Source organism: Harpia harpyja, chromosome 3, assembly GCF_026419915.1.
Source record: "Harpia harpyja isolate bHarHar1 chromosome 3, bHarHar1 primary haplotype, whole genome shotgun sequence".
Lineage (NCBI taxonomy): Eukaryota > Metazoa > Chordata > Aves > Accipitriformes > Accipitridae > Harpia > Harpia harpyja.
Window position 1 is genome coordinate 28,133,344 of NC_068942.1, and position 24,709 is coordinate 28,158,052.

Consider the following 24,709-nt stretch of genomic DNA (forward strand, 5'->3'; position numbering starts at 1 on the left):
ATCATTCAGTTAGTGGCTTTCATGAAGAGGAAGAAATCTTTTAATATTCATATATAATACTTCTAATCAATGTAGAAGTGCAGCAGACATCTTGGAGCTTTGCTTATTGCTTTACAATATTTCTATCTAGTGCAACTTGTATATTATTGTTCAAGAATGGCCATTTCTCAGACTTCAAGAGAAATGCCATTTGTTGTGAGGTGACTACTAGATATGGTGAATGCTATTTCTGCTTTGTGTTTGGGATGGTCAGGTTTATCGGCAGTTGCAGACTCTTACTGGGACTGATAGAACAGAATACGTGTTCAGGAATAGCGCTTAGTCTTGGAGGTCTTTTACAGTGGTAACTTATTGTCTACATTCAGACTTCCATAATAATATTGTCTTTGCATAATGTCCACCTATATTCTTGCTTTAATTATTTTGTTATTGCTAAATATCTATTAGCATGTGATCTGTTGTTAAACAAAGCCAAAACTTTTTTTTTCTCTGAAGAGTAAGCTTTCTTTGACATGGATTAAAGTAAATTGTGAGAACAACTGTTTTACTCAAAGATGAAGCTCTTAATTTTTCAATTTAGTCAAAAGCAAGATGTGGAAGATCTCAGGGAAATGAGTAATGGTCAGCATGGGATTGTCAAGTAATGTCACACTAGTCTAATTTCTTTCTACAAAACCTAACATTTCCTGTAGATAGAAAATCTACTGCTTCTCCTTCCTTTATTATGGTTTCTCACACTCATCTGATACTCTCAGCAGCGAGAGAAATGTGGTATGCTCTAGGGATAGGTATAAAAACTGTTTAGGGAAAAAAAAACCCTCCAGAGCACATAATTATATATGCTCAATGTATGAACAAGACTATAGGTTGTGAAACATGGAAGTGTATTCAGCAATGGTAAGGTGGGAGTATTGCACCGTTTTTTCATGGGGTACTTCAAAACAGTTGTTTACCAACTGAAGAGATGCCTAAGGTGAGTAATGTAAGAAAATGAAGTGCTTTGTTTTGAACATTGAGATCTGTGTGAACAGAGCATGCTCATGTGGCTTAGCTTAAGCAGGGACTTAAAGGCATTGACATCAGTCCAAGTATATGGAGGCTACCACAAAGAGAACACTGTTCTCTTGATAAATAGAGAGTGGTATACTTGAACGCTAGCAAGAGAGAGATAAACTGTTCTCCTATCTAATCTTAAGGATAATGACGACTTTGTATAGATGTGTCAGTCTCCCCACCTGCTGCTGAAGGCCTTCAGAGAAGCATAGGTACAGTTAATGCTGTCTTGAGGACGGAGGGCTAGGGTATTCCTTTTTTTTTTTTTTTTTTTAATGTGCTTTTGATTCCCCCACCACTTCTCTGGAGAGAGCTGAAAGAGGGGAAACTGTAGGCAGTTGCTTGGATAACAGTCATGCTGGCAGAGTGTTAGTGCAGACTGTAGGTGCTGTCAGGAGTCAGTCTGCTTGCCTCAAAGAAGTGGTGCAGCTAAACTTGACAGGCTTTCTTCCTGCATTCACAGCTGCATCTTCTACGTCAGGGAGGCTGGCAATGTGACAAGCAAGGTGTGTGAATATTTCATGTCCAAAGTTTACATAGTGATAACTTAGTACTAAGTGTTTCGCTTCATCTATATAATTTCTAACCCATGTTTTCCAGGTTACCTAAAACTTCCTGGGAAGTAGATTGTGTCACACAATAGTGCTGGTGGGTTGACTTTACTGGCTGCCAAATGCCCACCCAGCTGCTCTCTCCCTCCCCATCAACAGGATGCGGGAGGAAATAAGTTGGAAAAATGCGTGGGTCAAGATAGACAGGGCAAGCACTTACCAGTTACTGTCATGGGCAAAACGGAGTTGAGGAAAATTGCCAATTAAAATTGATTTGAATGGTGAAAAACAAAGACCATTTAAAAGACCTTCCTGCCCCCCACCCACTCTTTCCCAGGCTCGACTTCACTCCTTTAGTCTTGACTCTGGAGTGGCCCAGTGGGGATGGGGATTAGAGAGTTGCCATCAGCCTGTAACATCTCTTCTCTGCTGCTGCTTCCTCCTCGCACTTTGTCGCTGTTCTAGCGTGGGTCTCCTCCATGGGCTGTAGTTCCTGTCAGAAGAACCTGCTTCTGCATGTGAGATCTCTATAGGCTGCAGCTTGCTTAAGAAAATATCTGCTTGTTCTGGTGTGGGATCCTCCATGGGCTGAGTGTGGTTATCTGCTCCAGCATGGCTCTCTTAAAGGGTTGGGGGGGGGGGGGGGGAATGTCTGCTCCTCTGCCTGGAGCAGCATCTCCTTCTCTGAGCTTGGTGTCTACAGGGCTATTTCTCACTCTTTCCTCTCACTCTTGTGTTTTCCCCCTTTCTTAAATATCTTTTCCTAGAGGGGCCATAAGCTTTGCTGCTGGGTCAGCTTTGGCCAGCAGTGGGGCAGTTGGTGCCAACTGGAAACAGCTCTGTCTAGCACAAAGCAGCCTCTGGCCTCTCCTCAGAGAGGACACCCCTACAGCCCCCCTGATACCAAAACCTTGCCGTGTAAACCCAATACAAATAGTAAGTATTCCCTGTGAGGATTCCAGCTTTGCTTCTCAGTCAGTGTACCTGTTAAGTAATGTGCCACCAGTTTTCTTTACTCTGTTAATGAATACCACCCCTGAGAGGATGACTGCTGCTTTAAATTTTTGTGTTGCCTCAGTGTTGGTTCAAATTCATGGAATAGCTGTCCTAAGCAGATTCACAGTTTCTTTTTCTGTTGCTACATGAGTATTGCTGTAGGAAACAATTGGACGGGTGAGTATACGAGGGATAGGAGGCAAAGAGCTCCGAATAACTCAAGGATGTTGCAGGGGTCAGGGGAATGTTTAAGAAGTTGAAAGAAGGTACCAGGGAAAATGATGTAAGCAGAACATGAATAATGCCAGAAAAGACTTATCAGCTTGTGACTTGATTATGTGCAGTAGCAGTGGAAAAATAGACTAGTCAATTGAATATTTCTAAATTATTTGGCCTGACTTACTAAACTGAAATGAAATCCAACTTTTCACTATGACCTAGAAATAGCATGCTTCCATTTTTACTATTGAGAAATGCCTATATTGACATTTTTGTCTTGGTTTTTGCTTAGCCATGTCTTTTAATCCTGTATGTTCAAACGTAAAACGAAGTGTTAAGTACACTAGTTCTTACTGTTTTCTGCTTTAGCTGCTTCCTTACCTGTGCAGAGGCTTTCTCTTAAGATGCTGAAGGAACTAATTGGGAGCAGCAGTGTAAGTTGTATTAGTAGGTATTATTTCAACTCACTGTTTTTGCAGTATCTGCAGTCTTGCATAAAAGCATGGTTCACTGTTTTTTTTGCAGTTACTTGTATGCATATTAGCTTGCACAACAGATGGTAGATTAGAACACCCAAGTAGATGTGTAGAGGTGATCAAAGTGATGTAAGTGCAAGGCAGCAGCTCTGAAACCTGTTCTGTAGCAAATGATTGAGTACAGGTGGGTATGGGGTCTATGTTTTGTAGCTGAGGGATGTGAGGAAGTGGCCTGGCAATGGAGCAGTTCAACCTGGTTGTAGTGGAGGAGGTAAGATAGCTTGAGGTATGGTTGCTTTGAGGTCCTGCTTTCAAAAGGACTAGGGAGTAGGAAATAAGATTGTCTTGCATTGGAAGTTAGAATTCTCTTAATAAAGATCAAGGGCTGCTTTCTCTTCTTATTTTTTGTAGTGACCTTACTAAATTCCTCTGTGTTGTTTGGCTGAAACCCAGGCTTTTTGGTTTTGCCTGTTCTAATAGTAAAAGCTTTTCAGTATCTGTTGAAAAATAGTCCTGCTGTGAGAACAAGAGGTTTTGATTAAGTGCTGTTCTTTGCTCTGAAGTTGAACATGTACTCATGTTCTCAGGGGCTTGGATTCCTTCTCATTTACGCTGTGACACAAAGCAAAATTATCTTGTAAATTTTCATGGCTAAGTGTATTTAGAATATTTGAAGGTATTGTAGTTGGTTCAAAGCTAGTAAACAACAGTACAGTAGTGTCCCAATAAGATTCTAGATGACAGATTTGTCCTTTGCTATAGGTGACACGTAGAAGGCAACAGTGAGTATATAGCTCCTGCTGCAATGTTTTTTTGTTTTTTGGGGTTTTTTTCTAGCCTATCTTAGGCTTTGGCAGGGTGCGGGGGGGGAGTACTTACTCTTTCCCTTACCCAGATACCAAGTGATACCCAACTGGAGGCATGGTTTTAATTTAATTCAGGTTGATACCACTTGATAAGGCTCAGCTGGACTGTGTAAGTTGCAAGCTCAACTACTAGTCTGAGTGTTGGTATTCTCCTAATCGTTGGCCAACTGCTGGTTAATAGGCTAGAAATGAGGTGTCGATTGGTCTGTAATCAGTTGAGGTAGGAGGAAAATCTAGGTAAGAACATGAGGAGGATCCCTTTTGTGAAAGGCCTAAGTCAACTGATGCTCTGAAAATGTGTAAACATAGGTTCATGTTAATTGCGAATCATTTGTGGTTCAGTAGTCTTAATAGCACTGTGGAAATACAGGAAGAACTAAGGTAGAATGAAGGTCTTTAATATAAGCCTTTTCAATCTTGTATTTAATGGGACTGGAGTTGAGGTTAACATGGGAAAAGGAGTGCTTTTTCAACCATTTATCTACTTCTAAGAGTGTTATGCATCACTTCAGAAGACAGACATATTCCAGAGGAAATATGAATACCTGTCTACCAGCAATATTTGGCAGAAGGTAATGAAGTAATGCAAGCTTCAGACTCTTGGTCTTATTTGTTTTTAAACATCTGTTTCCTGTATGGCTATTACCTAGTGGGAGTTTGCTGTGGAGAGGTAAAATCTTAATACACTTAAATATGTGGAAATATGCGAGTTAATAGTTGGTATCAGTCTGTAAATCTATACCTAATAAGGCCTACATAATTTGAGCTGTTTTATAAGCGATGTTCTAATACTATGTTTGAGTTTGCAGATGGAAGCTTGTCTTGAGAATTTAATGAACAATAATAGCATTGTAACTCTGAATATCTTTAATGAGCAGCTGTAATAAAGTTCTTAACCTTTTCAAGATGGCTGTGTGCCAAGTTTTAAGGTTAATAAAAAAATTTAAACTCTCAAACTCCCTCATTCGTATGGAAGACCATGCATTGTGTTCCTGCATATAGAGTTTGGAAATAAGTCTGTCTAAGTTGTCTCAAGCCTAGCAATTTGAAAACATTATTGTTTTGGGAAGTTCAGCATGCTTACCCCAGCATATTCCGTGACTATGGTTTCTGGGAAAATACAGTGAACCTGTTGGAGCTGTAACTGAATGGGTTTGCTATCTGGGCTCACTTTTGTATGTCATCCCCTACCCCCCCCCCCCCCCCAAAGAAAAGACTGTGAGAGAGAAAACCTGACAAAGAAGTGGAGAATATCTTCCTGAACTAGCTTGTAGCCCAGGAAAAACAACAGGAGGTGTTCTTGTTGAGGACAGCTTGGAGAATTAAGTCCCTGGCTCAAGTGCTGTATTTGGTAGGCATAATAAAAACACTTTCCTGTGTTTTAATTAAGATCTTAAGGAACAACCTTATTTCTCTGAATCTACTGGATTCAGACCATTCATAGAAGAACTGAAAGAAATGAAGCCACCTTTCAAAGAAGGTGGCTGCTTCCTCCAAAGGTAACAATGAGAAGGAAATAGGGAAAACAGAATGTACAGGTATCAGAATATTACTTTTGGTTCTCTAAACTTGCTGTTAAGTTGCCTGAATTCCTCCAGTTTAAAATAAACTCAAACTTTTCATACTCTGACTATATTCAGGGACTAAATTGTCTAGCTCTAAGATGTTAGCTTATTTTAATCTAGTCCTTAAAACATGAAAATTCTGAATGCACAAAACCAGCTTAACTGCTGATATGGTTGGTCTACAAAATCTTCGCTTACTCCTGGTAAACTTAGTTTAGTGTTTCATATGCCACCTTGGATTAGCCAAGAAATTCTGTTCTTATTTCATATCTCAGGCAGTTCTGTATTAGTGTGCAAAAGCTTACAGAAAAAGCCTGCTATTGCTTATTTTAAAAACAATAGCAGTATTTCATTTAATTATAGTGGTCCTTAAAAATTTTTACCTGTACTTACCTATGCTTATGACTTGCTGGCTAAATAACCACAGCTGTTACACTTTTTTGGGGTTTCAAATTCTTGAATGCACTCCCAAGGAAGATTGTGGGGCAAATGACTTGCCTAGTGCAGCTAAAGGGGTATGGAAGGTCTTTTAGAATCTTTTCCAGAAGAGAGGCCTTTATCTGGTGGTAGTGATGTGGTCATAGTAATCTCATCTAGCTTTAATCACTTGTGGATAGGTGGTGTTTTAGAATAATAGTATTTAAGTAGAACTTACCTAGATTTTCTTGAAACTCAAGTATTTTTCCTACTACCTTAATATTATTTATAAGCATCTTATATTTTTTCTAGTCCATTCTCAAGTCTTCACATCACTTCAAAGTTAAATTTCTAGGTGACAAACCTTTGTGTCAAAATACTTTGTGAAGTTGATGATTTCTGTAACTTGAACCTTGAAAATAGCTTTGAAAAACTCAATACGGATGAGTAACTGAGATGACTTGCAGGCAGAAGCAAGAAAAAGGTAGACCTGGTATTTGGGCTTGGTGACTTGAGTTTTAAATGGCTCCCTCCAAGTGATTTGCTCATTGAGTGTTTGAGTAGTGCTACAGAAGGGAGCTCTCTCATTCAGGAAAGGTGAGATGTTTCTTGTAAGTTGTTTACAGGTTGCTTCCTGTTGGAAGGTGAGCATGCAGGCATGGTGGCAAAGGGAAACAAACTCTAATTTCCCTTAATTAAACCCAGATGCATGTATACAGTTAAGGTTTTCCATATAATACGGCAAGTACAGGTTGTACCTTCTGCTACATGCTGTGTTCATTTGAGATAACATCTCATCTGTGTTCTTAATGATACTTTTGACTTACAGGTAGACTTCTGTATTGTACTATAGCACATGATGTACTTTTAACGCTTCATCCTGAGCTTAGTGTATTCAAAAGGCAAAGAGGTGGTTTTCATCTTAGACAATCAACTTTTCAAATGGTTGACGTAAACCCTGTTTGACGGAGTAAACTTTTTGTTGGCACTTCTCTATAGTATTTACCAAAAAATTACTGTTTCAAGTGTGTTTGAGCTCTGAGGTGGTCCAAGATCATTAGTCCTTTATTGAAACTTTAGATAAGTCTTCACTTGTATCAACTGCAATCACTTTCAGTTAAATTGTAATAAATCTTTACTTCTAGATTGTGTGGGGAGTGTTCTTCATCATAGTGGCACTGCTCTTCACTGTGTCTCTGTTCTTGTCAAAGTAAGTACATTTCAGCATTTATCTTAACAACTTAAACTACATAGTTTCTGCTCTAATGTCAAAATCAGGGGTGGCTTTCTTCAAGAGTCATCCCACTTTTCTATGCTACGTTTCCGTAACTAAAGCTGCATTTCTCATTATAATAGTATATATTGAAAGTAAGCAAAATGTGGAAAAAGAGATTGAAAAAAGGACATGGTTCAGCTTGATTGACTGTATGCTGCTGAAAACAGTTCTCTCAGCAGAGAAATTAAGCATATATGTTAAGGAAGTTTAATTCAGACTCCAGAAGTATTTTGATTGCTTGAATGAATCTTAATGCATGTAGGTACTTCTTGGGCTAGGTACCAGGTGCTTAAACTCTTGCAGTAAATGACATGTATAATCCATTATGATGCGTATTACATTGTAATTGTTTCATGGTGTTGAAAGCAATATAGCCAGCTGCAAATCTGGTGGATTTCAGTGAAGATTGACACTAACCAGAGGTCTCAAATGTTGGCGTTTTTAGTTTTTCAGACAGGGCAAATAAGCTCTATGACCCAACCTAGGGAAAAGCTAAAATGCCAAGGAGATGCAGAAATCAATATACCTTTTCATAGGACAAGTGCAATGAGTGTGGTAAAACAAAGTGTGTGTCTATATAGATATGAAAAAGCTGTTAGCCTCTGGGCTTAGTTCAGCTTTTTTTGAGCTGCTGTTTTAAATTAAACTGAAGACAAAGCTCTGGGAGAGCTGTAGTACTTACCCAGTTTTTCTTAATTACTGTAGTTTGGACAAAGCTCTGCATTCGGCTGGTTTCGACTCGGGATTTATAATTTTAGGAACTAATCTGACCAATCCATTGAATATGCTGTTACCTGTTCTTCAAACAGTAAGTAACAAATTGGTGATCTACATATGTAAGGATGTTCCCCTCTGTTTTCTGGTGAGCTATCAAAAGGCAAACTATGCTTCTCCCCAAGTAATTCATTAAAACGAAACTGTCTAGATGTTTATTCTGTAAAAGCAAGGCAACTTCCTTGTTAACAATCTTTTAGTTATTAGATACTGATAGGAAAATCTTGGGTGGATGGAAGCCAGTTGTTGGAGGAAGGTGGTGCTTGAAACTAACTTTCACCTGGTGAGAATGTAGTGGCAATGAAGAATGGCATCACTTGTAGTTATCATGGACTTTCTCCCATGCCCTAGCTACATTCTAGTTGTTTGTGTACTTGATAGTTTATGGCCTTTAAGTGAGATAAATGCACTTTTCCATTTTTTAATATATTTATTGCACCTTGAAAAATATACTATGCTCTGTGCAGTTATGTATGTTAAAGCATTAGTCTTTGAAACAGACCCTACATAAGGACAAACATCTGTTAACTTCAGTAGGGTTGGAAGGCAACAAGGCCATGTACAAATTTGGCAATCAGTCATAGGTAAGCTAAGAAAAAGAAAAGCCTTAATGTAAGCTAGTGCTTTACTCTCCCCTAGTTGAGTTCTTTCCATATTCTTGGTGTAATGGGTTGGCACAATGCATTGCTTCCCCATGGTTTCTAAAACTATTGAATGCCTAAGCTTGCAATTTACTGAGAAAAGTAGTGTTCAGCAGCAGTATTATCTCAAGCTGTTATTAATGCATATAAAACTTGATTTTTATATTTACAAATTTGTATGCAAATCAGAAATATTCACAAATGGAATGCCTATACAGTCGTAAAATGATTGTTACCACTGCAGACTTTCTTTTAAGTGTACTCTCAGAACGGAATTAATTATTTCTTGGCCTAAAACTGTATAACATCTCAAAATTAAGGCAAGTTTTAAATTAAGAAAAATGCTCCATTGCTTTCCCAGAATAATTGTATAAGTTCTATTAGCAGCAAGCCATATTAGCTGTATTTGGAGCCAGCTATGTAAAACTTTTAGAGGGAAGGACTCTTACTACCTCAGATGCTATAAGTAGAAACTACTTATTTAGATTTAAGTGGGGAAGAGCTTGTTTTCTAGTTTGAACATTTTCTTTTTTTTTTCCAACTGCTTGTGTTCTTGTTTTAGGTTTTTCCACTGGATTATATTCTTATTACAACTATTGTTATGTACTTTATCTTCACTTCAATGGCAGGGATTCGAAATATGGGTATATGGTTCTTCTGGATAAGGGTAAATATGAATTAAGAGTTTAGCTTATAACACTCAGTAAGATGTTTAACAAATGTGTGATAATGAATATATTTAATAAATAGCTATTATTTACGTACTGCTTCATAAGTACTGGATGTTGCAAACAGCATTGTATGTGTAATGAGTGTTAGAAGCCTATTGTACAATTTTCACTGCTTTTGAAAGGTGTTCTGGTTTTGCTAAGTTATCAGACCATAACTGATGTTTTAGTTTAAGCAATACGGTCAGCTGACTCAAGTGTTTAATCAGTGGCACTTTGGCTTCTGACTTTTCCAAGTTAAAGCCATATAATTCTGATATACTGGAAGTATTAATGAATTTTATGGTCAAAATCTGAAATGTGCATGCAGTCAGTAGTGCTTGACTTGCTTTTTAGGTGGTAAGCAAGTTTACGTAGCTTGGTAAGAGATAGAACAGTACAGTGATGATATGGCATATCTAAATATGATGCAAATTAATATATTACCGTATTTGAAAAAGCAGCTTTGTATTCAACAGTATGTCATTCGTGCCTGTGATGCTTGGTTAAATATTTCCCTGCTTCTGTGCCTACTTTCCCTTTAATACTGTCACCCTTTCATGTGGTGTCACCCCAAAATTGTGCATGGTGACCTTGAGTCCTTGCAACGAGTTGTGAGATTGGCTGTTAGTTTTGGTCTTCCATCTTCTACCCTTCAGGTGCCAGCTTCTTTACCCTAATATGGTACTCAGTTTGAGCCTTTGGGAATTACAGAATGGAGTGGTATCTACAGGGTAACAACAAGGGATTATATTGTTCCCTGCAGTGTAAAGTGGAAAAGATGCCACCATGTGGTGTCCAAATTTTCTCAGAGCCTGGGAATACTCTCTCATAACTTTCTCCGTGATAGATGACACTGCACCTTGACTGAAGGGCACAAAACTTGTTGAAAAACCAAGGCACAGCTTGTTATCAGTGATAAGCAACACCATTTAAATCATGCTACGAACTGCACGCTTATAGATGTTCTGGGTTATTAATACAAACAACAGTTAATTTGGTTAAATAGCTGTGCTTTGAAATTCAGGTAAATACACGTGAAAACCTGCTTTGGCTCATTGGAATTAAGTTGCCAGAGGATAATTTTAGTAGCCTCCCATTTCTGTCAGTAGACTTAAAACTGTTACTTGAATTAAAGAGGATTTTAAATGTCTTCAGGGAAAAAAAAAGAGTTTTTTCATTATGTTAATATTTGTATGTTTTCTGTTTTTTAGCTTTATAAAATCAGGAGAGGAAAAACTCGACCTCAAGCACTCTTGTTTCTCTGTATGATACTCCTGTTGATAGTTCTTCATACAAGTTATATGATCTACAGTCTTGCCCCTCAATATGTAATGTATGGAAGCCAAAAATACCTGGTACAGGTGAGATGTAATACTTCAAAAAAAAAAAAAAAAAATCTTACTTTCTGTATCAAAAGTGTACTGTTTACAGCAACTTTTAAAGCCAGGCCCATTCTCAATTTTGAAGACTCTTTGTAGCCAGGTTTTTTAACTACTAGTAGGTCTCTTGATAATACACAAGCCAGAAACTGGTTGTACTATATATAACACAAATTAATTCCTAGATAATCTTCAGACAGTGTAAAACTTTGAGTATTGCTTTACTACTTTTGATAAAACAGCTGCTAACTTCCACTAGATTTTGTACTGGCACTCTTAAGTTGCTGAGTGACTGCAACAAGCATTAGTTTTAGTGTGTAGGGCTGTCTACAGACTGAAAGCAATGTGGTTGTTCTGCAGTTGATAGTTTTTATGTGCATATTTGTGGGAAATGACAAAGGTAACTTGGTACAGTAGAGGATAATAATCAAAATGAAGCGGAGTATGTGCTGATTGATCACATTTCAGACACTTTGGACTGTCCAGCTTCATGAGACTCATAGCAGTTCTTGTTCTATAATATCTTCTACAGAATCAAGTAGTTAACATTAGTCTCTGCTTTTGTTATTGCACTTTTGTGTACTTCAATGTTTTGGGTTTTTTTGAAGTCTTTCATCTTCTGTACCCGAAGGCTTTAGTTCTTGTATTTCATCTTAGTTTGAGTGGAGCCCTGAATATTTATGGGGAAGTTCAAAGGTACACATAATAAGCATTTGGAGAGGTTTTATGGATGGCTGTTTACCAAGATCTGGTATCCTACAGACAAAACAATTGAGCCAGAGTGGTTGGGAGAAGGTATGTAAATGAGACTGAAGTAACTGGGTGCTGCTTTGAGCATTTGGAATACTTCTGTTTTCCAGAAGGCTGTGCTTTTGGGAGGAAAACACACTGCTTAAAAAAACCCAATCACTCACCAAGCTTCTTCAGCCAAAAATATTTAGTAAAATGTGTAACTTATCGCTATCAATTCTTTCAGTTTAAACAGAGTAGACACAGAATATTTCGAACACAAGGATTACAAGGAGAAATTGAAGTAGCATAAACATGCTAGAGAGGAAGAACCTGATCAACTTAAATGTGCTGGGTGGATGTGGTAGAATTGTCACTGCAGGAAGTGGAGCATTCAATAAATGCTACTTTTTTGCTGTCTTTATATTTAAATTGTGTCTGGTAATGGGAGGCTGGTCATCCTGATATCAGTCTAAGCACAATAATAGAATCACTGTGGAGGACTTGAATATTTGGTATTTAGGAAGCTTAATGCATTTGTATTAGATTTTGTGCTAGGTATAACTAATACAAAATAAACATGCTTAGGCATCTATAAATTGGCTCAAATTGTCAGAATTAGGGTAATAGCAGCAAGAAACTAAGCTGAAAATCAGTTTAGGTAAGTGATTTGCTTCTATGGTGTGTTTCATGGAACTCCTGGCATGATTACTTTGTATGTAGCCCAGAACACCATATAGCTATATGTGAATTAGTTATGAGCTCAAGTCCCTGCAAAAGGCAGTTTGTTGGTTGTTTTTGGGTTTTTTTTTATATTGTAGACTGATTGTATGTCTCTAATTACAGTGTAGAACCATTGTGGGTGGAAGGGTGGGAAGGACAATTTCATTAAGGATCCTACCAAGCTAGTCTTTAAGTCTTTCAGTGACCTGAAAGAGTCCTTCATGATAAAGCTTGCAGATAACATGGAAGATTGAAGAGAAAAGCAAATAATAAAGATGGTAGCTAGCAGTTTGTTTTGCTTTATGGATAAAATGTGTGTATATTGAGGGGGGCAGAAAGATTGGGGCTTAAACACTTGCATGTTAGCTGTTTATGACAAATAGTATCTGAACATAGATAAATAGTTTGTAATGAAAAGGGTCAAGAGAATGGAGCACAGCAGAAGGGTGGGTCTTATGTCATTCAAACAGCTATTGAAATATAATCCTGGTCAGCACTGCAAGAAGGGTTAGCTGGAATGGTTGAGTAGAGCTACAACTTTTCATTTTAAGGAATAAAAAACCATTATGGTTAAGATGGCCATCCTTAAAGATGGGTCTTTAGCTTCTTAAGTCCCATTTTAGAGAGCTGTGTTTAAAGTGCATAAAGTAACCTGGGTAGAGACTTTTTATTGTTAAGATAACGTGAAGCATAAAGAGTATGTGGGTAAAATACATCTGGACTTTTCTGGCATACCAAGTAAATACATTCTGAAAGATTCTTTGAGAGGATGTTGTCTGAAAACCTTGTATCAGACACATTTTCTGAGTGTGACTAGCCTGATAACTGGATGTTAAACTTGTGTGTTTTGAAATGAGGAGAGATGACTGGGAATGAAGAGGAGCGACAGGTTTTTCTGTGGATGTTGGCAATGAAGAGATTCTTAAGAGTTATGAATTGGTTGTTACGGAGCTGAGGAGTAGCCAGGAACATACACAGGAACTGGGCAAGTGAAATACATTTTGGGCATATGGCAAGCTTCCTGATGATGGAAGCTGTATGCACCAGTTTGCTTGGACAGTCTACATTGTCATTGCTCACACACACCACAGTCAATTTCATCATTTAAAGTAACACCACTGGTAACACTCCTTAGAACCAAGCAATAAATAAGCAATATTCCAAGTCAGCTTAGTGGTGGATGAGTAGGCTGATAAACATGTATGTCAGAATCTGGTGGCTCATGAAGACAATGTGTAAAAGGAGCACTTCCCTCTTTTCTTTGCTCTACAGTAATTCCCAACCTAGTAACGTGTCAAACTAATTTGTAACCCAAATCTGTAGTGATGCATTAGACAGGTTAGAATCCTGTTTGAATCTTGAACTGTTTCCTTTGGAGACTGTTACTCTTGACGAGACCTTTTAACTTTGAAGTGCTGTTGACTTTTCCTGATAAGTGAATATGTGTAGAAAATCGGAGCTCTTGTGAGGCTATTAACGTTAGCTGGAGCTGGGCTACTTGCTTTATTTAACTCTTTGACCAATGGAGTGTTCAAAGCATGTGTCCCCAGTTAATCAAAAGTGTCTTCAGCTATGATGTCTGTAGGAAACTTTTAAAAGTTTCTTTTGGATACTGTGCCCTTACCAACTGAGGCTTTAGTCAACTTGCATAGCTCTTCAAACACTGAGGAATGCTTGGTTTCATCTTTTAAGACAACCTTTGTAACATCTGCTAAACAGCCGTGAGTCTCTTTATAGCCTTTCACAAAGGTGAAGAGTTCTGTCCACATCGAGGCTGCCTTCTCAGCTTTGTAGCAAAACCGTAACTTTGCCCATACTTGAAGTGTAATTGCTGTTTCTGTTCAATCAGGCCAAGTCTTTTTCCATTTATCTGAAAGACAGACCAGTGCTTGCTGATGTTTCTCCCCAGCGGACCTGTAAGACTTGACTGGCCCAGACAGAAATTGGAAGGCCAGCATTTGCCATAAGTGACACTGTTACTTTTCCCTGGTTGAGGGCCAGAGCAGCAGCAGTCACTCTCCTTCCTCAGCCTTCACATAGACAATTTGGAGGAGTGGAGCTAAGCTGCAGGACACTGAGTGTCTCCATTGTCATCAGCAGGAATTCAGAAGTATCCCTTAGATGGCCAAGAAGTATCCCTTAGATGGCCAAGAAGTATCCCTTAGATGGCCAAGAAGTATCCCTTAGATGGCCAAGAAGTATCCCTTAGATGGCCAAGTGTGCAAACAGATCTTTTACGTTCTTGATTCTGAACATAAGCAGGAACCAAATTATATAAGTAATGGGCTGTAACCTAACCCTTTATATGATGGCTTGCTATTTTAAGTGTCCAAAACGTGTCAGCTCCTTGAAGCACAGACACTGAGTTACTGTACTTGGGTTTGTCTCTCGCTTGTCCTTGAAGCATCCTGCTTTCAGCTCTGGACTGGATGTGATAACTGGAACACTAGAGTTTTACTCTGACAACACTCATACTAAAAATGTCTGAGACTTGAGTGCTCTACTGCATAATGCCAAGTAAATTATTTTGAGGAATTGTTCTGTAGACACATCTCTGCTGTCACTTATGCATCTTTTCCATGTCCAGTCATTTTCTGTGCCCTGCAGGGCAAAAGAGGCTCTACTTCAAGTGTATGTATGCTAATACAGAAGTGCTGAGATGACAGCATTAAGGGCAAAGCTCTCCTACTTTTTCTGGGAAATCAGTGCAACTTGGGTGCCTCTGAAGTGCCTGCATACGAATGCATGCAGCAGGGGAAACAAAGGAGGAGTTAGAAGTTTGCATGCAGTTGCAGGTTTCCACTCTCACTGGGATCAGAGGCATGGTGAAATAGCTCACACGACTGGGGTGCTACCATGGCTCTAAGATTGACAGACTGGCATGGCCCATAGGGAGAGTTGACCTTTATGTGAGAGAGCAGTGGGAATGCCTGGAGTTTTGCCTTGGGATGGGCGAGCCAGCTAAGTGCTTATGGGTTAGGGTTAGAGGGCAGATTAGCATGGGTGATACTCTCTGCTACAGGCTGCCTGATCAGGAAGAAATGGAAGATGATCCCTGAAGATATCTCTAAGTAGCTTCATGTTCACAGTCCCTGGTCCTCATAGGAGGCTTGAGCCACCCAGGTATCTGCTGGAAAAGCAACACAGTTGAGCCCAAGCTCTCTAGGAGGCTTCTGGAATGCACTGGTGACAACTTCCTGACACAGGCAATTGAGGAGCTGAAATAGGGAGATGCTGTCTTGGACCTGGTGCTGAAAACAAGGAAGAAGTGATCAAAGGCAGTCTTGGCTACAGTGAGTATGAGATGGTAGAAATTCAGAATCCTAAGGGAAGAAAACAGGACAAATAGTAGGATCGCAACACTGGACTCAGGGGAGCAGATTTTGGCCTGTTCAGGGACTACTCGGAAGAGATGTAGAAGCCATGCATGTAGAAACCAATTCTGTGCTGGCAAAGGTGTGATTTTTTTTTTCTTTAATTTCTTTCACTAGATGAAGTGATACTGAACTCTTGCTGAGTCTTGCCATAAATATTGTTAGTTTTTAGTTAACCCTTTAATATAAGTAATAACTTCCAACTTACTACTGTTCTGTGTGAGTTAGCTTTGTGCCAGACTACTTTAGCTTTGTTTAATACTTGTGTAGTTTGCTTTGTGTAATACTACTTATTAAAGAATCTTAAATTTGAATGTTAGAAATTTTAGCTACATAAAAATGAAAATGGTGTTCAGCTGATGGAGTTAATGAGATTACTATTCCTCTTAGCATGGCAAATGTGGTTCTTAATTTTTATTAGGAAGGGTTAATACTATGAAATGCTTTACATCTCTCTTTTGGAATACTTTTTTTTTTCTTATCTGTTTTGTGAAAAGGTAGAAAACTTTCTGTGGACCTTTACAAAGTTTTGCCTTGTGTGGGAGAGAAGGGATTGCTAGCAAAAAAGAGGCTGATCTTATGACTAAGGTACACCCCAGTGCCTTGAGCTTGTGGAAAGTATTTGGAGTTGAATCCGGATATGTCAGAAGCCTTAAATTACAGGAGTGTCTATGGAGTACAAGAATGATATCAGACCTGGGAAAAAGCACAGATGTTATCAAAGGAAACCTGCAAGTCTAGCTATTGTTGTGTGTTGTATTTTAAATTCCTACTGTTTAAAAATTAAAATGAACAAAGATAAGGAAGACAAAATTTTGAAATGGCAAGATTGAGATTGTTCTGTGCTTTTTGTATGCCCTTCTATAATTGTACAATATATAATGCTGGGTTTTTGAAAGAAGCACTTTCTATGAGCATTGTAAGCTGTAATGGTGACAGCCAGTTGGAATACCTCCTGGAGGTGGACTACTGCTACATGTACAGTGAATAATTGAAATTTCATGTCTTCTGTTCTTATCCTATTGTTTCTATCTACACATTGTCCTCGTACCTTTGGTTCCACTTTAGTTCCTAATTCTTGTGCCTACTCGTACTCCTTTCGCATCTGTTTCTTCTAAGGCAGTAGTGGTCTCCAGGCTTCTATGTGTTTTGTACGAGCAGCTAACTTCATTTCATACAAACTGCTGCTTTTTAGGATAGGCACTTGGTTGTTTTTCCTGAATATTCAGAGTGAAAGCTGAAGTTACTTAATATTGTTAAACTTTCTCAATTAAGTTGTCAGAGAAACATTTAGTCTTATGTGCCAGCTTGTACTGAGTTCTGGTAGGTTTTAAAGGACAATTGGTTTCTTCAACCTGAAGGAGAAAAGGTGTTGACCCTTACTGATTTTTTCAGAGGGCTTCCTGTTTAGGAAATCATGAGGGTGAAAGTAAGTACAATAGATATTGAGACCCTTTGAAGTGAATTAGTGTATGAATAAATCAATGTAGTACAAAGGATTTGCATGAGACTCTGCTAAAATTATTCACCGGTTATTCAAAAGTAAGTATGGTACATAAAGAATTCATGCAGTCTCTGAAAGGGTCAGTTTACCAAATACTTGAGATGTCTAAACAGAAATATTTGGGTTTTCAATATTTCACTTCAGCATGATTTGTCTTCCTTTGCTCTGGCTTTCTAAGTATATCAGATACTATCATCTGGCTTTTAGACCAGAAGTAAACTGTATTAGGTATCATTATGCAAGCCTAATACTTCTGTGGTGTCTTCATCACCAAAGTTGAATTCCAAATTAATTTTATGCACAATTAAAAGGTTTAATTTCAGAGATGAAGTTTTTATTTTTCATGAGTCTTCGAAAAGAGCACAAGCTATTAATTTTTCCTAAATGAAAGCTTATTTAGAAACGTTCACCTTGTACCACTTACAGCCTACTCTGCCTATAGTGTTCAAAACCAACCTTAATCTTTTTGAATATTGTAAGGGGTTTGTCAAAGCCTTCTTTTATAAAAATAATAATTTATTGGCAGATGTGTTTGTTTCAGGGGCTATTACTGTGTATGAAAGAATATCGCTGGTAGACTAGTGTACTAATTTTCTGTATTTATAATGCAGAGTAATAAGACAACTGATGGCCAGCCAAGGAATGTGACATTTGTATCTAAAGAATGTGATGCAGATGCACCTGAAGGTAGGAAGTTCCTTTCTTGTATTACCTATGTGATATGTGCATGCTCAGCTGTAATAAGCAGCTCAATCTCTTAATGGCTTTGATTTGCTTTAGTCTAATACAAAGCTTTGATGCATAGGTATGTCCAGAAAACAGCTTGCTTAAAGCTTATTTAATTCATATGAAGAAATAGCTATTTTTAGTAGAAACCATGTGTAACAATGTATTCTGTTAACTTTAAACATCTCCCATTTGCTTTAATGTGTTTGTAGAAGACCTTAAAAATAAACCCTAGCTGGTGAATAGTTGTCATTTCAGTGCATATGTTTATCATCCAAACAAGCAGAGAAGTATTCTATTAAATTTCACAGTGTACTCAGGAAACCTAAGATCTGAACTTCAGTGCAACTTTACAGATAAGAGAATTCTGCAGTTTTTAGTAAGGTGTAAATATGGGCTGTTCCATGAACAATACCAATGGAATTAGACATCCCAGGTTATTTTCCTGTAATCCTGTTACTCTTAATTTATCATTTCCTAAAACATCCAGTATAACTCTTGCTCATCTGTGTTATTAACTATCCCATTTTGGGCAGGAGATGTATTGTGGATATTCTGGAGCTGTGAGTAGTGATTAGCAAGAAGATGGATAATTGTGGAGCTTTCCTTGACTTTCCATCTATGTAGGCCTTAATGTTGAATTTTTTTGGAATGGTAATGTTTTAGTCTTTATTCCTCTATGAAACTTGGCTAAAGCTGGGAATGAGTTTTAGCCTGGTTTCATTAAAAAAACAAGCTAACTGAATTTGTGCTGGATTTGTTTTTTTCTTTTACAAAGTTTTCTCTCCCTTCCTTTTCCTCTGCATATAAACAATTTTTGTACAGTTTGAATTGCACTAGCCATTGCTGTACTGATACTGCTCTTTAAGGTCACCGTCAATTTTATTGATTGCTTTGGTCTCTTGTTTAAAAAAATTGATCTTGGCAAAAGATTTATGGCCTTCAGAATGGTCCAGATTTTTTCAGGCTGAAGCTCTCAATTGTTCTCACTCTGGCAAACTTTCAGCTTCTCTGTATAAAGAGGAGTTGAATTATGTATGCATTTATATACTCATAAAAAGGCTTGACAGAGTTTTGTTGATTGATAGAAAAGATAAATAAGTTGTCCCATAGTCTCATCTTATTATCAGTATTTTGTAACTCCCGAATTCTGACTATGCTTCTAGAAGATCTTAGCAGTTCCTCAGGTTTTCTTCCTACTTGTGTTATTGGGAAAGATAATACTTAATCTTAAACAATTTTTGTACAAGTGGAGATAACTGGGCTATTACTTCTTTGTTCCCAGTCTATCAGGCTGTGGTCTCTTTTGCAAGGTGGTTCCCTTGTATTTAAACTCATCTTCAAATTTAGTACGTAGGTGTTAGTGTTGTTCCTGGTGGTTCATGCAATTTCCCAAGGTGGCTGGATTTTTCTCCTGTCTCCCCCATACTTCAAATAAATCATTCATCCACCTTTATTTTTGATGGCTATATTTAGACTTAATGCAGCTTTAATTGTTTTGATATTTCGACAAATGTAACTTCAATTCATATTTAAGCTGCCATATTTTCGTGATTAAAAATAGAAACTTTTGTGGCAGGGTCTAGAAGAGCAAAATCTCTCATCTTTCAAAACGAGATCACTTTGAGCAGGTTGTACAGATATTTGTTTCTTGTGAAGAGCTTCTTGGCTTAGCTAGTATTTGCTGGAGAAGAATACACTCACTGGTGTCGATGAGCTCATTAGTCTTGACTTTTCTGGGAGAAATTCAAATAGTCTGATTTCTTCAGACTTTGTTGCTTAATCATAGGAATTGGGTTGGACTTGAAATAAGCTTCCTAAACTCCAGTTATGCTTGATGATATGTTTTTGTATTTCTGAATACTTTGCATGATTTTTTTCCTAATTAGCTTTGATCAATGGAAACAATATAGCTGATGCGTAAAACTAATGTTGTGACGTGCTGAACACAAGAGTTGGCCTGTGTAAGTAATGGCTTTGGTTTGCTGTCATTAACTAGTTGTTGCACGAGGTATCTCTTGAGTCATGCTCTGCTTTCTTAATAGGGAAGAGGTGGAGAAGGTATTGGTATGCTGTCCTATCCTAGTCTAGTGTAAGTAGAAGATGGATGGATATTTCTTAAATGTGAATGTTAATGTGATCAGAAGGGTGTAGTGGAGTTGTTAACTACAGATACAGTCAGGCCATTGAAGTGTTTTTATGAACAAAAGAAAAGTTTCTGTTATAATGCTCAACTTAAAAAAAAAAAAGTTGCATTACTGCAAACACTTTATTCACTGTTTTCATCCAGTCAGTTTTAGAAAGTGGAAATGTAATATTTGCCTTGGAATACCTGTTATTTTTAACACTTGATAAGGAAAACTAATGAAAGTAACTGTTGTAGATGCTACTCTTATGCTCTGTAATCAGATAGAATATATTGATAAGTGAAACTTATTTTAAAGGTAGGAACTAGATTTTCAAATCCAATTTCCCTTGTTTTCAAGGATACTAGACACAGAGCAAAACCAGGTGCAACTAACTTCAAGTTAAGATAAAGGTTGGCCAAGCACTTGCAGCTTTTATTGACTTCTCTGGTACCAGGGTTTTATCTTATGTAAACCACTGAACTGGAACTAAATGCAAATATTGATTTGTCTTCTCAGCACTTACTTTATTTTGTTTTTTTAAACTGAATTAATTCTGACAGGCGTTTTTCCTTAAACATAAAACAAACTATGACCTTTTAATGGCTGTGCTGATAGATAAGCTTATAGCAATCTGCTCTCTCTTATTGAATACTCAGATGTTGTAGATATGATCTCTACTTACTGTAACTAAGTACATTTTTTCTTTCTGAGATGGTAGAAGAGACCTGATCTGGTCATTGTTGTAGCAACTAATACTCTCAAACTTCAATAGTGTTAAAACTTCAGGCTTTAATGGGCAGTGTTTTCTATATATGTGTTTCAAACCAGTGTTTGGCTTGATGAAAAGGACAATTACGCTTTCTGGAGAAACATAAGGCAGTTAAAATACAATCTTATAAAAACCACAGTCTTAAGTATTTACTGTTAAATATATAATTTGTGGGGTTTTAGCATTATATTGTTTGCTTTCATGCAGCAAAGCTTGTTTCTATTTATGCCTGGTATGCAGGAGATGAATCTGCTTTGTGCTGAATGCCAGAGGCCATAATAGCATAACTACATGAAACAGAACAGAAGTCAGAAAGTAATAGAGCAGGCTTCATCTTATAACTCAATGAAGGACATTTTTTTAGTTACTTTGCACAAAAAGCTCGTGTTTTGCTTAACACAATCTTTTTAAATAGTCTTTTGGAGCAGCAAATTTAATATATTTGTTATAGGCAAAACCAGCATTAGTCTTCAGTGTTCGATATAGTTGGGCAAAGACCTCATTGATCACTGTTTTCAAGGATTAATGCCAGCTGAACTGTTGGGTCCACAGTTAAGTTGAGCATAAGGTCAAGCAGAGGAGTTCAGTTACGTGATAAGACTCTTGCAGCTGGACTAATGCATTGACAGCTTGGTATAGGTTTAGCTAAACAGGTTAATGAGATCGAATGTAAATGAGCAGTGGCTCAACTGCAAGCCCGTATACAAGACTTTTCCCAACCATAATTATGAGATCTGATAAACACTATCTGCCTCTTTCTAGACCAGAAAACCATGCAAGTTGTTTTTTAAGCATCATTCACTTTACATACATAACATGCTATGAATTCCCCTTGGATTCTTTCATTTCCTTAATTGGGGAAATGAGCCTTACCCTAGGCCTACTAAATGCTGGGTACAGTCTCTCTGCTGGGTCTCTTGCACAGGCGTGCACTTACTGCAACTGCATGTAAAGTGGGAAAGAAAAAAGTTTATCTCTGTTTCTAAGGCTTTGAACTGAGCAGGACTTACTGTGTTAATTAGATCTGTGCCTTCATATAGGACTCTTGTCAGCTGGAAGTCAACAAGTGCAAGACCTCAGGTTTTGTTTTAGCCTGAATAAAGACTAGATGTAGACATTACTCAAGCTGGAAAGGACCCCCAAATATGAATGCCAAAACAGGACCGTATTCTTTGTTTCTTCTTCAGAGAAATCCAGGAGGCGTGCAAAGTGAAAGCACAAGCAAGTTGCTCAGAACCTTCAGTTTTAGTAATTTTGTATTAAGTGTCTTATGACCATAGATTACCACTTCCAAATGTTTTTTTTAAATGAATTAATTTGCAAAGTTATGAAATGCTCCACAAAAAGCCTAAATGAGGATTTCAGTGAGGACTTTATCAGTTTTCCTGTTGTTTTACTGAATGACCTTACTAGTACTTTACCCTGAATCTCTACTTATACCTAACAGTATTGAAGTCCTTTATAATCATGAGAAATCAATATAAATAAGGACAATGGTTCATGTTTGACTGCAGAAAGCCTTGTTTGGCAGCTGTAAATAGTACGAGCAGCTAGGAGTGCTGAAAATATTTTTCTGCAGTACGTTGTTCATGGATGCGCAGTTGTAGAAACTTCAATTTCTGTGCTTTTTTCTGCACCCCACCACTGCGGATAGATATGAGCTGCTCTGAACTATCTCTTCTCCCTCCAAGAGATCATAACTGGAAAGAGAAGAGGCTGAATTTACTAAATACTCTGAAATGCTAAATGGAGTTTAGCAGTAAAGCAATTGCGTATTCTCTTCTTGCATCAACATCCTAGTTCTATTGCCTGTTGAATTTAAGCCCAACAATAAAGTGAGATGCTCTGATATTATCAGTACTTTGGAATAAGAGTTGAAGCTCCTTACAAAGGTTTGAGGGGTATGCACCCATTCTTGAAAGGAAGTAATGAACCCAGTGTAAGAACCTGTTTGAGTAAGAGACCTATCAACACTTAGTCTACAAAATGATCCTTTTAGTAAAGGCAGTTCTCTTATCAAAAGAAGGCGTCGTATTTGGCCTCTCTAAGTAGCAATGCCACAAAATCTTTTCATCCCTGAGAAACATTAATTACAACATGTGTTGGAAATAATTTCTATTAAATGTTGGGAGCTGCTTCTGCTGGTGTAATCAAATCATCTTTTTATCTTGGTGCAGACAGTTGATGAATTCACTATATAACATGCTCAAGAACAGCCATGCAGAAAACTTAGCAACCTGTAACTGCAGCTGGTGAAGCTACATACAGATGTTTCTTGTCCATCTTCAAATATGGCTTGCCCAATAGAACTAGAAAGGATCAATTCATGAAGGTGGCCTTTTTCATTGCCTAAGCCATGTCCTGCAGCTAGGTTGGATGAAAGGATTTGCCCAGTCCAATGTCAGTCTGAACTGTGAGAGAGAGAAACCTGACTGGATTACAGTCAAATGTGTCGTAAATTATGTGTCTGAAGGAGGCAGAAAATGGGAAAGGATGGGAAGGAAGCCATTGTTTTCAGAGCATCATTAATGAGAAAGTCACTAATGCACATCCAGCTTCTTATTTAAAAGAATTTGGCATTGGGTCTTTTGAGTTTGACTCTTTAATGATAGTCATAACTGTTTTTGTTTGCTGGAGAATAAGCAAGGCATTCCAGCACTGAAAGTTGTCCTACTTTGTCAAATGCTTCTTTGAGTGTTAGCTGGCTATAAATGCTTCTGTCTACGGACAGAATATGAGGTACTCTGTGTAAGGGTATTAAGAGGTCAAGATCAATCTGTTAAAATAACTTTTCTCCCCATCCTTCGAATTCTTTTCCATGCAGCGTGATCTCAGGGTGGTGAAAACAATGAATACTTCTCACACAGGTCAGACATCCTTAAGTGGTCAGCTAAAGACAGGATGAGGCAAGTAGAAAGGACATGACAAAAACGACACTGAAGGGCAAGTGCTGTAATGTAGTTTCAAAAAGTCTGAACTAGCATAAGTTCAAGCTTGTACCGAGCTGATACTGGAGAATGTGGTATGTTGCTAATGGAAAGTGTTTTGATTAGAATGAAAATGATAGGTTATGCTGTCCATTGCTTACTTTCTGGTATCTTGCATCCATGTTCATCCCTAGGGTATTGCCTTTGAAGTTTATCAGTAGCGATGTCTTTAAAAGAAGAATTGTTTGCCTTCAGTTATTAAAAATAAGATGTTCAAGGGAGACTCAGAAAACACCTTGCAGAAGCTCAAATTTGAAGTCAGCTATTTGAAGGCAAGAAATGGCAATTATACAGCCTGTGTCCAAACACATCTAGCCAGTGTCCATACTTAAACTAAATTGTACATAGTGTTTCAAAAGATATCTAGTTTCAACAGAAACAGAGAACATTTTTTCCCTCTGCAGGTTGATCCAATGGTTTATTGCTTCCCTGTAGAAAAAGGACTTCATCTCTGGAGTTAACGTGACTTCAGATTTTAGTTGCTGGGTAATGCTGTACCTCTTCACTATACACATGGCCTTGTAGCATTAGTATTTTCTTCACTGGAAGGTATTTAATAAAGGTTAAAATCAAGTCATCCTTTAAACTTAGGAAAAATGAGATTAACAGGTTTAGCTCTTTGAATCTCATTAAACGGTTTTCCTCTGGTTTGTTAATACATGCAAATCTTGGCACCCTCACAGATTCTCAGTAACCAAACTAAAATAGAAACTTTTATAGCTGGGTGCAATTATCCATTGTAATGCTATAGCTGTGCTAGGATGAACTCCAAATCTAGAAAGGCTAAAAGAGGACTGACAGGCTCTTTGAACGTATAGAGAGAAGCGGTGAGAACTCTTGCCTGT

General features: G+C 37.9%; 1 protein-coding gene across 1 annotated transcript in view; it reads left to right on the forward strand.

Annotated features, from left to right (window-relative positions):
* LMBRD1 (LMBR1 domain containing 1) overlaps positions 1-24,709 on the forward strand; it is an 85,020-nt gene that overhangs the window by 50,471 nt on the left and 9,840 nt on the right. The window contains exons 10-14 of the mRNA XM_052781802.1: positions 7,289-7,353; positions 8,125-8,227; positions 9,397-9,501; positions 10,756-10,905; positions 17,865-17,940. Coding sequence (XP_052637762.1) covers positions 7,289-7,353; positions 8,125-8,227; positions 9,397-9,501; positions 10,756-10,905; positions 17,865-17,940 — 499 coding nt within the window. The remainder of the gene's footprint in view (positions 1-7,288; positions 7,354-8,124; positions 8,228-9,396; positions 9,502-10,755; positions 10,906-17,864; positions 17,941-24,709) is intronic.